We start from the raw sequence: 17,707 nt of genomic DNA on the forward strand, positions 1-17,707 counted from the left end.
CTAGACCACTGGTTCTGTGAAGGTGGGGACAATGATTCATCACTTTATCCCCAGTGGACAGCTTGGCACGTGGATGGGCTTAAGGAATGAACGAGCAGGTGGAGTAAGTGTCCCAGTCTGCAAATTCCCAGAGAATGACAAAAAAGCAGATACGTCTATGTCTTCCTGCAGCTGTGTCTCCAGAGCTCCATGTCTACTGCCTGGCACAAAGGAAAGACTCAATAACTACTTGTGGAATCGAACTGCCCTTCCTGAACTGCAGGTGAAGTATCGACTTTGCAGTTTGGGATACAGAATGACCTTCCTTAGGGGACTCATTCCGAGGTGCCAAGACAATAATGATCAGTATTTCAAAATATGGAGCACAGTGAGGTCACCCAGTTTGAGGGAATCTGAAGTAAATCTCATTTCTGGGAATGAGTGTTGGAATAAAAACTTTTTATAGGGGCCATATCCCTGGCCTAGTGGTTAAGTTTGGTGTACTCTGCTCTGGTGGCCTGGGTTTGGTTTCCGGGCGCAGACCTACACCACTCATTGGTGGCCATGCTGTGGCGGCAACCCACATACAAAATAGAGAAAGATTGGCACAGATGTTAGCTCAGGGCGAATCTTCCTCAAAAAAAAAAAAAGTTTTACAAAACGAAAGACCTTTCCTGAGCTACTATAGCGACGCTATGTCTTGTATTTGATACAGATCATAAGCAGCAAAGAATGAAAATCACCACAAGTTTGGTTTTTATGAGAAAATCTGAATGTTTAAGGAATAACAAATACCAACTACAGAGAATTAAAGCAGTCTAGACTTTAGTAGAAGTCTTGTTATGTGCCCATGGTGAAGAATCATCCAATAAAAAAAGAGGCAAAAAACCTCAGGGTAATTAACATGCCTTGGAAAATCTGTTTTGTAAGAGGTTATTTATGTATAAAGGTATAATTATGTTATGATGTATGTTTGGAGTGTTTTGAATGCAATGTTTACAACGAACACATTGAATACAATGTTTACAGCAAAATGAGTAGAACAATGTTTGCAACAAGGGAGGAGAACTAGGTGGTTAGCCCTTGGTCGGCGAGAATACCCTGCCGGACAGTGATGGAGAGGTGAGGGCTGTAGTTCAGCACAGCACGCCGTCAACCTGTGTTTGTAATTTTCTGTGCACATGTCTGTTTCTCCCCCGCCTGTGTCTGAGGCAGGGACTCCGACTTGTTCATGCTGTATCCCCAGTGCCTGCAAAGGATAGGTGCTCAAAGGGGATTGTAGAATGAACGAACGAATGAATGTGTGAATACGTACTTTTGTCATTGCAATAGAAAAGGGCTAAAGATTTCTGTCAAACTCTTCTCGTTACCAGATTTCTCTAGTGACATCACTTCCATGTAGTTTGAATTATACACGGACACATTATATACATTTGCACACATATACATAAATATATATATTTCTTGCTGGTGACTTGGGCGGCCTCCCGGAATCTTACCTTGAGGAAGGTCAGGCAGTCCTGGCTCTCACTCTTGTCCTTGTCTCGTAGGTCGAAGTTGTAGAGGGCCCGGCAGAGTGGGGGCGGCTGGGGCAGCTGCTTGATGACTTCCACGGAGCTGGCTGGGAAGACCCCACTGACTCCGTTGACCTCTCCCTGGTACCAGTTCTCATCAAGCTGTCTCCGGAGGAGGATGACATCTCCCTTGTTAAACCTCAGGTCGCCGGGATTCTGCCCTCGGTAGTCACATAAGGCCTTTGCTCGAGGCACCTGCAGTGGCAAAGACCAATAAAATGTGTCCTTAGCTTGGAGGCTGGAGAGACGGAAGGTAGCATATTAATAACTAATCACTGAAGGGCTGGCTCCATGGAGTATTGGTTAAGTTTGGTGCACTCTACTTCAGTGGTCCAGGTTTGTGGGTTCAGATCCCAGGTGTGGACCTACACTGCTCATCCCTGGCCATGCTGTGGCGGTGTCCCACATACAAAATAGAGGAAGATTGGCACACATGTTAGCTCAGGGCCAATCTTCTTCAGCAAAAAACAAACAAACAAAAACAACAAAAAACACACAAAAAAATTAATCACTGAGCACTTCCTATGTGCTAAGTGCTGAATGTGATCATCTCGTTTCACCTTTCAGATAGATACTCTTATTATCCCCATTTGTAAGACAGGTTGACAGAAGCACAGAGTGGTTTAGTAACTTGTCTAAGGTGACACAACAAGGAAACGAAAGATATGGGATCTGAACTCAGGCTATCTGATTTGAACCTCTGTTTTTAATCAGTATGCCAGGAATAGGGTTTGGACTTGACTCCACAACTATGTGATTTGAGTGAGTCAGTGACTCTTTCTGGGGCCTGAATACTAATTCGAATTCTGGCTCCACCTCTTTCCTTTTGTGTGACCATGGTCAAGTTATTTGATCATTCTTTTTTTATTTTTTTTTAAATTTTTTAAAGATTTTTAATTTTTTTCTTTTTCTCCCCAAAGCCCCCAGGTACATAGTTGTATATTCTTCGTTGTGGGTCCTTCTAGTTGCGGCATGTGGGACGCTGCCTCAGCGTGGTTTGATGAGCAGCGCCATGTCCGCGCCCAGGATACGAACCGATGAAACACTGGGCCGCCTGCCGCAGAGTGCGCGAACTTAACCACTCGGCCACGGGGCAGAAGAGGGTATTAATTTAGTTCTTCAAGGACCTTCCGAGTCTGCAATGTTCATTCTAAAAGGAATTTCAAGCCGCTTAGCGGTAGAGACGAGACCTGAGCAGCAAACCCCTTGCCGGTGGGATGGTAGAGCAGTGCTTTTCTGCTGGTCCCTGGATGCAGTGAGGCCAGCCCGGGGAATTAGAAAACCACAGGACACAGCTCCTGTGAGCAACGACGTGTGTCCTAGGAGGGTTAGCACAGTGTTGTGGACAAACGAAACTGGTTGAATAAATTATGATACACCCATTCAATGGAAAACCCTGTAGTCATCAAAGTTGATGATGTTGATCTATAATGAATAACACTGAGAGTTACTCAAAATATATGATTAATAGAAGAGGTTAAAAACAGTTCTGTAGACTAGATCTTCATTATAAATACATATGTATATTTTTAACTGGGGAAAAGACTACACAGCTATATGTCAACGTCTTAAGAGTGGTTATCTCTACATGGTGAGATATTTGAATGTTAAAAAAATTTTTTTTTCTTAAGTGCTTAGCAATGTTTTCTAACTTTTCTGCAATGAAATAGTTGTATTGCCTATTAAAATTGGACAGTAAAAAGAAAATGAATAAAACTGAGGGACGAGAAGTGAAAGGCACAGGAGGAATGTAGGAAGAAGATAACCCAAGCTGAGGAGGATCAGCACACCATGCAACTACATTTTTGGAGAAGATGCTCCTTACCTGAGAAATAAGCAGGCAGATGCAGGCTAAGGGCAGAGGATTTCTGGGAAATGATCTGAATCTGCTAACCTCCTAGGGTTGAGTATACCAGGGAACAATAGTTGTCCCTCCATATTCCTTCTCTCTAATTCTCTGCTGTAATATAAATCACATTTTTCTGGGTACACGACTACCTGGAACACTGGTCCTACTTTCCAGCCTCTCTGGCGGCTAAGTTCTGGCCAATGGGTTATAAGCAACTTTTAGGAAGTGTCCTTACTGAGAGAGACTGATTTTCTTTTTCCTTACGTCTATTTTGCTATGTGGAATGCAGATATGATTGCTGGAGCTCTAGCTGCCATCTTGAACAATGAGGATGAGGGTCATACCTAAAAAGGGAGGGAAGTCTACAGAGCTGCCAGACTAGTCCTGGACTATTCTACTTCCAGACTTTTGTCTGAAAGGTAAATAAAGTTCCATCTTGCTTAATGAACTGTTATTTTGGATTTGTAAAAAGAAAAGAAGAGGAAAGAAATGAAAAGAAAAGGAAGAAAGAGTGAAAAAATAAAAAAAGAATCGAAACCCCTTTGATATTGCATAATAATAACAATATCAATAGCTAATATTTATCAAGTGCTTCTTCCCATGTGCCAGGCACTGTGCAAAGCACTCCACAACATATTTCATTTAATTCTCACAACTTGTGATTAGAAAACTCAGGATCAGAGGTTAAAAAGTTGCCCAAGTTCACAAAGCTAGAATGTGGTGGATTTAGGATTTGAGTTCAGGTCTGTCTTATCCATTCAGATTGTTCTCAAAATGGAGTCCGTGGTTCACCTGTATCAGAATCCGGGGAGGTGTAAAAAATGCAGACTCCTGGACCCCAGCCCTGACCTGTATTACCAGATCTCTTGGAGTGCAATTCAAGTGGCTGCATTTTTATCACGCTCCCCTAGCATCCAAGTTTGATGCCTCTGGTCTGAGCCATATCTTATTCTAACTAAAATGGGGAGCAAGGTGGTTTTGATGTAGGGTTTGTAAATGTTAAGCTGCTTTTTCCCTTTCTTTTCCGGAAGACATTCCATTGCAAATGGCTTATGTAGTTTAATGACTACTGAGTGGTATATTAAACTAAAACTGCACAAAATGATTAGACCTCTTTGAAGATGCATAAGCTTTGAAACTCTGAGATAGTACTAATTGCCTGACCATCTTCATTTTTTCTCCATCTCCCCTCAGTATAGGTAAGCATTGTGGAAGCAAATTGTAAACTATATTTTTAACGTGAAGGTTCTTTTCATCTTCTTTCTAGATAATCCCTCCCCCGGTATTGTCAGCTTTACATTCATACTTATAGGAAACATTGACTTCCACGCTATCAAGAGGGAGGGAGGGAGGGAAGGGAGAGAGAGAGAGATTGAGAGAGAGAGAATATGAAGAGAGGAAGGAAATGAACATTTCTCATGGTTTTAGCAAGCCATAGACTTTTTCTTACATTATTGCATGAATACACTTTCCATGTATTATCTCATTCATATGATCTCAAAACCCTATGAGGTAGGTGGTATCACCCAATTTTATTGATGAAGAAACAGAACTTCTGACATGTGCAAGGTCACCCTACAAGGTCACACAGCCAGCGTATGCAGACTCGAGATTAACTTAGGCTCATTTAACCAAAGCCTTTCAGCCAGCTGAAGTCACCTAGTATGTCTTTCCATCATAAAACTCATTTGGGGCTCTGTTTTGTAATCAAAATCTGAATAGAGTGTGAATGCAATTTGCTCGCTGCTGGCGGCATTAGCATGAATTATTGAACTCCAGAGCCCTCACATAAAAGTTAAGCACCTGAAGAGACTCAGCTGGTTGATTCTATCCGGTCCTCAAGCGTTCTCTCAAGGGAAAAGGACTCCAAGTTCCACATCAGCTGTCACCCGTTGTATTGTGGGGAAGAGCTTTTATCACCCACGATTGTCCTCTGTCTCTACAGGCACGGAGGGGTGGGCGGGTGGTGGATGGGGGTAAAGTAGATGTGGAGGTCCCATAACCAGGTCATTATCAAACACTTTTTCCTGGTGCTCTTCAGAAGGACAGAGAATCCAATGGAAGCTTGTGTGTGCCTGAAAAGCATTCCTTTTCTGAGATTCAAAAGGCTACAGAGTTTTATGCTCCTGTAATTTGTATATTTGGCCCTGCCACCTGTCATCTGTAGGGTCTGAAAGCCACGAGGGCCATGCTTTTGATGGAAACATAATGCACAGAACCCAGAAATAAGGAAACAGGGGCAGCGGAGGCGTTAGTAGCAAAATGATGCTGTAGTAATTGCGTGTGTTAGCAGTAAAATTATGGCAAGGACCCCGTCACCCAGGAAGCCTTGTTTTCTCTCCATCTTCTGATGGGAATGTCAATCACTGTGGTCACATCACACACACAGGGGTATGTGGCCAAGGCTGGCCAGTTATTGTACCTAAGTCTCCCTGGCATAGGGCTTGGTATAAGGCAGGCATGTGCTCCAAACAAGGCCAATCAGAATATTGTTTGAACATTGATATATAGATGCAAGAAGAGAATGTTTCCTACTTTGGATCATGAGCCTTCAGGTGGTAAGCCTTGGACTACCAGTGGTATTATTTACCAACCAGTAGACACATCTTCCTGAATGAAGCTGCAGAAGGTAGCAGAACTAGAGATATAGTGAGATAGATAAGTAACTAGATACACAGAGCCTTGACAATAACATTTGAATGCCTAGATCCAGCTGTGCCTGAAGGATAATCAGTTCAATGAACTCATATTGCCAATGTATTGCTTATTACTTAAACTACTTAGAGTTATTTTTCTGACAATTGAAACTGAAGAAGTCTTGACTAATACATATTAAAAACCCAGAAACAACAAAACTGCATAACAATGAAATAGCCAAAGAGTAGAATTCAGAAACAGCATGAGGTCTAACTGCCAATGAGCCCTGAGCTTATTTCCAATTTGAAAATAATGAAGGAGGCACATAGATTGATAACAGGGAAAGGGAAGAGGAGCCCAGTGGAGCAGAATCACCATAGTGACACAAGCAAGGAAAAAACCGAGCTGGGGTAAGAACTCAATGAGCTCCTCTGTAACTAGCTCTTCACCACGCACCACTGACACTTGCCATTTGTTTAGAAAGGGCTTGGCCTGGTTCTCTCTACTCCTGGCATTGGGTGGGGCCAAAACCAACATGCTAAGCCAACTTTTTACCTCTCTGAGCTGGTCGTGAGATTGCAAATTACTAGAGAATGGAGCCAGGGAAAAACAACCTGGCCTTTGGCTCAAGTTATCATTTACCATGTGATCAATTCTCTGCTGGAGAATTCAGGATTTGTAGCTGAAGCACCTCTGTATCTCTCTATTGCTGAGCCCTGGGCACAAGCCGGTGTTTAGTAAATGCTTGATAAATGAATTTGTGAATTAATTAAGAAATATCTAGGAATTGCCATTCCTGGAGGAAAAGGATACATGCCAGGCTAGTAAATATGACTGATAATAATTATTTGCAAGCAGATCTATTGGCATTAGCTGGAAAATAAAAAAGGAGAGTTTTGGTCATATTTTAATAATTTGGTGCTACACACACTCAAAAAGGGTTCCACACTTAAGCAAGCTCAGGGAACACATGAGTTTGTTTTCTGACTGGCTCCTCAGAAGCGTTACTCTGTTAATGTGATTTTGTATTTGCATCTGGACCACTTTGCAGGACTAGAGAACAAGCCTTGGGAATGCTGGGTAAGGTAAGCGTGACTTGCCCTGTGATATCACTCTACCTGTGAGACAAAGGGTCAGCTAACCGTCCTGGATCTTGACTTCCCAGTTGCTGCTGAGTCAGCTTGGCCACCCGCCCTCCCTCCCTTACCATAATAATATTTTTGGAGCAGATTTGTCGAGGGCCTCGGAGGGTGTATTGGAAAGTGCTGGCTGGTCCTTGTGTACACGTTTTCCCTTCTCTGGTGAGGAGGGAGAAGCCCCCAGAACTAGTTCAACAGGATCAGATCTCGGTGGCCTCAGCAAATCCCAGACCATCTGAGGCTTGGGGGCTTGAGATCGCCAGGAGGTTCGCGGTACTATCTTCCTAAGTGGAAATCCCTGAATCTGGGCATTCATATTTGAGGCCCGGCTTAGAAAACACCCTCTGTGAGTTTCTCCTTTTAGCAGAGAATTTTACTTGCCCAACGGAGGAACTAGGGTGCGAACCCCACAGATATTACAGTCAAGTAGGATGTTGGTTTGCATTCTGGCTTTTGGAACTTTGGCCAAATCACTTAGCCTTTCTGATCCTTAGTTTGGATCACCCACAAATTGGGGCTCATACTAATACTTCTTTCTGCAGTAAAATTAGAAAGTCTGGGTTATCCACACCCTCATATTCTACTGAAAGACTTGGCCCTTGACCTGGGAGATAACCTCCAAGCCCTTGGAACGTCCTGCCGCATCAGAAAGACTTGTTCAACAGCTTCACTGAGTTCTCTGAGCCCTTCTAGTGAATCACTAAATCTGAGGGTCTTGGGACCTCCTAATGCACTTTTTTTATGGATTTGTTGAGAAGACTAATGAGATAAATCACGTACAGTATTTAGTAGAATGCTTCATAAATAGTAGGTGTTCAATAAATCAGGATGTTTGGAGTTTTGCCCAAAGGCAGGGAGGGGAGTAATGGGCTTGCTGTTACTCCTCTGGCCTGACTTTTCCAGCTCTACTTGTTATTTATTCTTTCAATGAGTATTTTTTGAGTGCCAAGCATGCCAGGCATTGTCTAGTTGGGGAAACAAAGATCAAACTTAAAAATAAATATATAATTAAAAGTTGGAGTAAGCGTTACGGAGGAAAAGAATAGGGACATGAGCAACACTGAGATATGGGAAGGGAACGAATGTAAGGAAGGTTCTTATTATTGGCCCTATATCTATATCTAAAAGTCTATTCTGTTCTGTGAATTTTGTCATGTATGTCTCTCTTTATTTCTTTTTCCCTCAGTTTTTTGTCTCAGATCTCTCTTCTTCCGGTCATAGGCAGAGAGCTGGGACATCACATTTCTACAATTTCCTTCTTTATCTGTCTCCCAGCCAGCCCTGGTGGTCTAGTGGTAAAGATTCAGTGTTCTCACTGCAGCGGCCTGGGTGTGTTTCCCAGTCAGGGACCCACACTACCCATCTGTTGGTTGTCATACTGTGGCAACTGTGTGTTGCTGTGATGCTAAAAGCTATGCCACCAGTATTTCAACTACTAGCAGGATCACCCATGGTGGACAGGTTTCAGCAAAGCTTCTGGACTAAGCAGACTAGGAAGAAGGACCTGGCAGCTCACTGCTGAAAAAATTGGCCATGAAAACCCTATGAATAGCTGCCACATGTTGTCTGATACAGCACTGGAAGATGAGACGACTGTGCTGTGCAGAAAAAGACTGGGCAGGATTCTGCTCTGCTGTGTGCAGGTTCACCAGGAGTTGGAATTGACTCAATGGCACTAACAACCACAAAAATCTATCTTCTGTCACTTTGAGTCGGTGGGCGTGGCATTTCTTCTTTCCTCTCTTAATCACATATCAGTCAAGCACCTGGGATATGCAGACTTCTTTCCCTTGGTCCCTCCTGCCTCCTTCCCGAGTTATCAGGTGTCCTATACCAGGGAAAAGGTGAAGGAAGCAGGAGTTTGCACCATGGGGCAGAGATAGAATGACACAATCATCACAATCATCAGCCCCTTTTCAGGGTCACCATTAAAACGCTTTCATTTTGCCCTCCACACAGTTCTTTGAAATTGCTTTGGGATGATCTCATTCCCCCATCATAGGAGGTAATCTGAGACATGTTCGTAGCCATATCCCAGGCTCCTAACACAAGCTGGGTCTTAATAAATATTTGGGATTGCTTTTGAAATGGGTTGGGTGCCAGGTCTCAGAGACGTTCAATGGGATAACACTGAATTCTCCAGGGAACCAAAGCATTTCCATTGCTTTCTCTTCCTCCAGGAGGGCACAGGGCACCTGTGAGGAAGGGCCAGAGGTGCTCGGGAGCCTCAAGGACAAGCAGAGGAGCTATCTCACTCATCCTGGGAGGCGATTCTGCTCCCTTTCATTATCCCCATTTCCAGAGTGAGCTTTTCCAATAGGTGTGGCACCTGGTGGATGAGTCTTTTTCCATGTGGCTTGAGAAACTGAGCCAAATCCACCATGCGGAGGAAGGAAAGATGAGTCAAGCGACCCTCCCACCACCACCACCACTACCTCCTCTGGCTGAGGAGGTTACATGTACCCTGGCTTTCTGCACTGTTAAAAACTTACATCTTGATTTCAAATGGTTACTTCTTAATTTATCTCAATCCTTTAGGATTTGCATGTTTGTGTGTGTGCATATTTATACCTATTTGGTGATACCAAAGGAAAAAGCCTGCATGGCCCTAGGAAGTTAGAATTCCTTCCTTTCAGTTCAACTGTCCTCAAGGCTGAGATTTTCACCACCAAGCCCTTCTGCAAATCTGCCTATTTTAAATAAAAGTTTAGAGCATTCCTCTCATTTATACCAGATGGAACAGACATGACCTTGCAGAAGTACCCTGCCCGCCCTTGGAACTGGAACCCGTGTTAGGAGTGAGTGGCTGTACATCAGAGAAATGCTAAAGACCCACATGTCATCTGTTCCCCTGGACATAGGGTCATTTCAGTAGAAAGCCTGAATTTAGGGAAACCCTCTGAAGTCCCTGAGAAATGGAAACTGTGTCCAATGACTAAGCTATAGAAGGATTCCAGAGTTATTTGCAATCACTTTTCACTCTGAGATAGAGTCAACAGTCCTCCTAGGAATATGACATTTTGCAGAATATGTGGACAGTTCCTTTTTTGCATAAGGTTGTATCCAGATAGGTGCCAGTATCTCTGGCATCGCCTCTGTCTTCTGCATCTTTGTCTTCAGAAAGCCTTCACTGTCTTTTCCCCCAAGGCTGAGTTGGGTCTCCTTTTCTGTGAACCATTGCACCCTATACCTCTCCTATCGCAGCACTCATCACCTTGTATTTCAATTGCTGATTTACTAGTCTGTCTGCCCACCAGATCTGAACTCTGGAGGCCTATGACTTGTTCATCTCTATACCCCCAACACCTGGCAAAGTGATGCCGTCCACACATTCATTCAACAAAAATGTATTGAAATGCCTACAATAAGAAAGACAGACAACCTCTGCCTTTATGGGATTTACATTCCAGCAGCACCTAGTAAGCACTCAATAGGTATTCGTTGGTTGAATGAATGAATAAATAAATAAATGAATATTAAACCACACATGCCACACAAATCCAATTCCAGCTTTGATATTTTGCCATCTCTGCTCCTGACATAAAACGCCAACATGCTTAACTAGTTATTTCTCCAGGACTAGGGAGTATCCAGGCATGTTAGCCACAGATAAATATAGTATTTTTCTAGGTCACCCTTTAAAAAGGTCTCATTTTTAAAATGTACTTTGAGCTATATCCTTATCCCAGTTTTTCCAATGAAAGCCTGCCTTGGAGACTCCCACTGTCGAAGGCTTTTTTCCCACATGTCCTCTGCATCAAGTGTATAAGCCCCGCCGCAGCCAGCCATGATGAGTGACAAAAAGTGCCAGCTGGCAGCTCCAGGAAAGGCAGCAGAAGGCAGCAAAGAGATATCTTTTTCCGCCTATTCAGAACATTGAAATCCAATTTATCGCTGGCCACATGAGCCAAAGAAAGCAGCTCTCGGCAGCTGTTGATCTGAGAGGCTCCAATCTCATTTCCGTGACCCAGGTGTCACTGACCCTCCTCGGGCCCGTCTGGGAATGGGTTGGCATGAAGGAGTGGCCCTCCTATTCTCTTCCCTAAGGGCTGGCTTTGGGCGGGTCTGTTGCAGGTGGCAGAAAAAGCGATAGAGCCACTCTTTCAAAAATCTTTTTTACTGTGGATAGACATTCCTTGATAATTACTGCCCAGGGTTCCTACTCATTTCATTACTTTCATCCTCAGTCAGTGGTAAATCGGCTCTCAAAAAAGAAAAACAAACAAAGGCTCTGATTTGTAGTGTTTGCCAATTTCCATGGTGTAAATATTCCTACCTTGGCTACCAACCTTGTGTCACTGAACATGGAGTTGGGAAGACACAAGACATGTGCGTTGTTGTCCAGGGATTGCTCCCATGTGCTTTTATGACCCTCTCTAGCACCCCCATCATGGTATCTGTCAGATGGTGTGGAAATGGCTTATTTATTGACCTGCCACCTCCATCAGACTGTAAATGTTGTGAGGCAGAAATTTTTATCCAGCTTACCATTGATCCTAGTGCCAAGAACAGTGCCTGGGCAAAAAAGTATTTTTAGAATGAAGGATGGTCTCCTAACCTCAAATTCACTGAATACTTTGTTTTCCACAGAGTCTCCTATCAGGACCCCAAAGAATTCGTTTTCCTCGTCGGTAGTTGAAGTTTTCTCAGGAACCTGGGGAGGCTCCTGCTAGAATGCACAGATAGTGAGATTTCCCCATTGCCAGTTGCAGCTGCTCACCTCCCCTGCCTTGCTATGGTCCCTCTGGGCTTTGCAAAGTGTCACAGAAGCAAGCTGAGAAACCTGTTTGGTGTGCTATGAAATGTGCTCCATCCACACATGCCAAGACAAAGACACAGTCAGGAAGAAGGCTCCAGCCAGAAGTCCCGGCAACTCTGGGAAAGGAGGAATGTTTAGGAATATACTGGAACCAGCGTGTCCTATAATAATTGTACGACTAAGCCTTATGGATTAGCATTGATTGCCTCAGTTTTCCTTTGAGGAGGCAGGAAAGGGTCAGGGCAGCTTGTATGCTGGGGAGCTGCTGACCTTTTAGCACCACAGAATCTCACACATATCTGAGGCACTCATTACAGACATCTAATCATCTTTTGTAAACACAGGTGGCTGCCACTTAAAACAGGCAGGAGTGGAGTCTGGCACACACATTAGTTACTTCTCTTACATTACCTGAGCCTGCCTAGCAATACAAACTTCAGGGTGTTCATCTTTACTCTTGAGCATATATAAGAAAAAAATAATTTACCGATCATCAGAGGATCTGATGATGACTCTGGAAGCATTCCATCCGACAGAAATTTCTGTGATGATGGAAGTGTGCAAATTCTGTACTGCCTAATCCAGGAACCACTAGCCACATGTGGTTACCGAGCACTTGCCACGTGGCTAATGGGACCGATGAGCCAGATTTTAAATTTTATTTACTTTTAATTAATTTAAGTTTAAAGCTAAACTTTGGATGGCACAGCGCTAGATCTAATTATCAGGTACAAGAAATGCAGAGGACTGAAGAACATATTAAATGACACCACAGGGAGGCCATAAGAAAAATGTAGAAAATGGGAAACTATAAGACAAATGACCTAATTCCTCTAATAAATATATTTAAGGAAAAAAAGAAGTGTGTGGGCGTGTGTGTGTGTGCGTGCACGTGCATGTGCATGTGAAACCTAGGGATTAAAAGGGACTTAAGATGCATATCAACCAAACACAATGTATAGACTTTGGTGGATCTTGATTCAAGCAAACCAATTATTAAAAAATTATGGGACAATTATGGAAATTTGGACATCAACTGGATATTTGATAATATCAAGGAATTTTTAGATGTGAGAATAGTAGTGAGGCTCTGTTAAAAAAAGAGCGTCGTTACATTTTAAAGGTTCCTATTGAGTTGTTTACAGATGAAAAAGAATAATATATGGGCTTTGTCTCCATTTAACCTAGTAGGGGGAGAAAGTAAATGCAGCATCGATGAAATAAAATTGGCCTTATGTTGATAATTGTGGGAGCCAAGTGATGAGTACACGGTGTTTCATTATTGCTATTTTCTCTATTTCTTATATTTAGAGATTGCAAAGTTTTAAAAAATCATCAGAGGAATGCCAATGTTGGTGAGTATACACAAATAGGCACTTTCCTTCTTGAATGTTGGGAGCTTAAAACTTCACATTGAGAAGGCAATTTGGGGACGTTGATCAAGATTTAAATTGTGTGTTCTTTTTGACCCAGGAATCCTAGTTTTAGGAATTTCTCCTACAGAAATATGCAAGAATCTATGTAAACGATTGTGAAGTGTAGGATTGTTTATAATAGCAAAGAAGTGGAAATAGCCTAAATCTCCTTCAGTCATGGGTTGATTAGATAAGTAGTGGTATGTAAGTACTGTGGAATGCTAAGCAGATTTAGAGAGAATGAGATAGATCAGTGTGGACTGTCATCAGAATGATATTCATGGAGGCAATCCTGGTGGCATAGTGGCTAAGTTTGTGCACTCTGCTTTGATGGCCTGGGGTTCATGGGTTTGGGTCTGGGTGTGGGCCTATGCACCATTCATCAAGCCATGCTGTGGTGGCGTCCCACATATAAAATAGAGGAAGATTGGCACAGATGTTAACTCAGGGCCAATCTTCCTCACCAAAAAAAAAAAAAAAGAAAAGAAAAGAAAAGAAAAAGAAAGAAAGAAGAAGAAGAAGAAGCAAAGAAAAAAGAGAAAAATATCCATGATGTACTCTTAGGTTAAAAAGAAAGGCAAATTGCAAAAAAATATGTGTACTATGACCCAATAAAAAACTACATATGGGTATGCATACGTATATCATATATGTATATGTGTACATACATACATGTATAAGCACAGATAAAGCCTGGAAAAAACATACACCAAATTGATCTGGGGAGAGGAGGAACTTACAATGCCGTCAAAATGAATCTGAGTGGCTGTGTTATCTGTGCTGTCGATTAGTTACGGGCTATCATCATCTGTTCCATGAATAATCAACAATTAGCTCTTCCACCAGGCAACCTGGCTGCTATGATACGAATGTTGTGTGTCCCCCAAAGTCATACATTGAAACCGTAACCTGCAAAGATTATGGTCTTAGGAGGTGTGGCCTTGGGGAGGTGGTTAGGTCATCAGCGTGGAGCCTTCGTAAATGGTTTCGTGCTTTTATCAAAGAGACTCCATGGCGATCCCCAGCGCTCCCATCATGTGAGGACACAGTGAGGAGACGTTGGCTATGAACCAGGAGGCGGGCTCTCACCAGAACGTGACCGTGCTGGCGTCCTGATCTTGGACTTCCCAGCCTCTAGAACTCTGAGAAACAAATTTCTGTTGTTTATAAGCCACCCAGTCTGTGGTGTTTTGTTATAGTAGCTCAAATGGACTAAGATACCGGCCCTTCCTCCCAGAAGAAAATGAACGTGGCTTCTGTGATGAGCAGATCCATTCGGCATGAACTGTTGATCCCCACCTCCAAAGTGGAGAGGCGTTTAGGAAGTTCATTTCTATCCTGATAAAGCTGCCAGTTACTGAGCGACACCCTGTGCTGAGCATTGTGCTAAGAAGTCTATGCACCTGTCTTACCCACCAGCTCTGGAGTCAAACTCGGATTCTTCCACTTGCTAGCTGTGTGACCTTGGGCTAGTTATTTCAGCTGTTTCCTTATATATAAAATGGAAGGAATGGCGGTACCTGTTTCACGGTTATGAGAATTCAATGAGATAATGCATATCAAGTGCCTGGCACATATAAGTGCTCAGTAAAGGTCCACTCCCATTATTTTCTCACTTCAACATTCCAACAACCGTATGAGGTAAATACTATAATTCATCCATTTGACAGATGAGGAAATTAAATCTTAGAGACAATGGCATGCTGGCACCAGCTTGCATGGGTTTAGGAGAGCTAATTGTTAAATTTTCATGAATTTCTTGAGTTGGCTGACCATCATGTTGGTAGCTTGAAATGAGCTGAGGTGGGAGTATTTATAGCACGGAAATTGGTGAACACTACAGAGAACCCACAGAGAGCTGTTTGTTCAACATTTACCAGCACACTACTGCGGAGAGCAGTTAAGTAACTTGTCGAAGGCCCCATGGCTGGTGAGTGACGGAGCCTGGATTTGAACCCCACTCTGCTCAACTTCAAAGGTCCTAATGCTTAGATACGACTTGTTTGAATACATCTGTCTCTCAAAGTTAGAACTCTTATCTCCTGAATGAAGCTAGTAGAATTGTGTTCTTCAACATCATGTCCCTAGGGAAGTGGTTCTCAAATTTTAGGGCACATCAGATTCACCTGGAGGATGTGCTGAACCACAGACTGCTGGGCCCTACCCCTGGAATTTCTTAAGCATTTTTTGAGTGGGGTCCAATAATTTACATTTCTAATCAGTTCTCTGGCGATGCTGATGCTGCTGGTCTGGGCACCACACTTGGGGAACTACTGTTCTAGTGCAAAATCTGAAGCTTTGTGCTGTACTACTTGCCACCATCCTATGAGGACCATGGCTTTATCAATTCTTCTCTGATCTAAAGATGAGAGGAGTTAGATAGCAGTTGTAGGCCCTGAGCTTTCTACAGGAGACCATTTTGGTAAGATATCTATGCTCCCAGCCATTTGAGCACAGCAAAACAGGAACCAAATCTTGGTGCCTCTCTCTCCAGTTGGCCCCCATTTAGCTCTGGCCCATATCCCAGGAGCCGGAGCCTCTCCCCACACAGAGAGGGAGGCAAGTGAAAAAAGAAACATTTCAAAGTCTATCTTTAAAGCCTGGCAGAAAGCTGCCCTATAATTACACTAAGTGAACTAGTTACAACTTCTCTCATATTGATGTAGGATTATTAAGAGATTGTTTACACAATCCTGTGGAATTCAACTAATGAATTCAGAAAATTTTTTTTAAACCACCCTTCTCTTCTAACCACCTCCTGCCACCTAAATGTTATAGAAAATAAAACCCGGAAGGAAAATGAGGTTAACCCTGAATTAATGTTCCTGGTCAGAAGGCGATTGCTGCTGTTAGAAGCACAACTTTCCCCGTCTAGTTTTCTAACTTAAGTATCTCATTTTTTTTTGTAAACTCATAGGCCAGAGAGAAAGCAGGAGAGCATGGAGCTGCAAATAAAAACTCACCTATGGACAACACTTCAAAGCAATCTAGAGAAGCTAGGATGAGGATTTGGCTAGCCCAAGTTTGCATAGATTTAATCATTTTCCCTGCAACAATGTTCTATGAATAGACCTAGCCAATGGCATATAGAAGGAAATAGACCAGGCCAATGGACCTTCGTGGGCCACTTTTATAACCCTGGGTTCGGGAGATAAGACAGGCACTCCCGGCTTAGAACATACCATGGGCTTATGCCATTTGGACCTGCTTTGATTAAGAAAATCAGGGAATATGAATTCTTGCAGACAATTGGAACCCCGGTTTCTTGAGAGTAGGGAACTAAATCTTACTCATCTTTGTAGTCGCACATTCCTGAGCACACAATTAGAGTTCAATAAACTCAACAAATGCTTAAGAATGACAGAATGTCATTGTGGAAAGAACAAGGGCTTTACAGTTACAGCAATTTGCATTCAAATCTCAGCTGTATCTCCTACTATCTGTGTGACCTTAAGCAAGACATTTAGGGGTCAATTAGTCCAAGAAATTTACTGAGTGCCTGCATGTGTCAACACTGTTCTAGACCCTGAAACTACATCAGTGAACGAGGCAGTCAGGATTTCTGTCCTAAAGGTACATGTAATATGAGAGCCTATCTCAAGCTGCCTTGCAGGAAGGCCATACATATGATAAAGGTCAGAATACCTGGGTTCAAATCCTACCTCTACCACTTACTGGCTGTGACATCTCAACAAGTGAGTGGTAATAAGACCAGTCACGGGGATGCTGTTAGGGCCCTAACAGCATCCCACACACCCATGTGTGCCTTTGTGTGTGTTTGGAAAGGGCATCTCTTTGGGCAGAGGAGTACACAAAGAGACACTTTTACCATGGGGCTGAGGGGTCCCATTTCAGGGCTTGGAATTCAGCCCTCAGTATACTTCAGTGGCTGAATACCTTGTGAAAATACATGGAAAGCCCCTAGAATAGTGCCTGGCACATAGTACTTACTCAGTGAATGCTACCTTTTATTATTGTAGGTGTGTGATGACAACTTAATGCAAGCCAGGCATCGATAGTATATAGTTGATGTTCGCTAACTGTTAGTTCCCTTCCTATGAGTCTGTGGAAAAATAGTAAACATACAAGTCAGAACAAAGTGTAGGTGAAGGGCAACCATTAGCTTGTTGTTTCTTTTGTTTTAGATGTGCAGAAGGTTGTTTGGCCTAAGACGAAGAGCCCCAGGCTAGCAATCAGAAGACTTGAGTACTGGTCCCAGCTCATCCATTGCTTGCCTCTAATTGCCTGGGTGATCTCCGCCAAGCCTCAGTTTTCTCATCTGTAAAGGAGGTGAGGGTATGGGTTGGCCCAGGTCATGTGCTGGTATTATCACACGAATGCATTTCACTGTAACA

The 17,707-nt window shown here is 43.0% G+C and overlaps 1 protein-coding gene across 5 annotated transcripts in view; it reads right to left on the bottom strand.

Annotated features, from left to right (window-relative positions):
* Positions 1–17,707, bottom strand: part of SH3RF2 (SH3 domain containing ring finger 2) — a 126,025-nt gene that overhangs the window by 74,143 nt on the left and 34,175 nt on the right. For all 5 annotated transcript variants that reach the window (XM_070569319.1, XM_008513869.2, XM_008513867.2 and 2 more), the window contains exon 3: positions 1,479–1,748. In XM_070569319.1, coding sequence (XP_070425420.1) covers positions 1,479–1,748 — 270 coding nt within the window. The remainder of the gene's footprint in view (positions 1–1,478; positions 1,749–17,707) is intronic.

Source organism: Equus przewalskii, chromosome 13, assembly GCF_037783145.1.
Source record: "Equus przewalskii isolate Varuska chromosome 13, EquPr2, whole genome shotgun sequence".
Taxonomy (NCBI): Eukaryota; Metazoa; Chordata; class Mammalia; order Perissodactyla; family Equidae; genus Equus; species Equus przewalskii.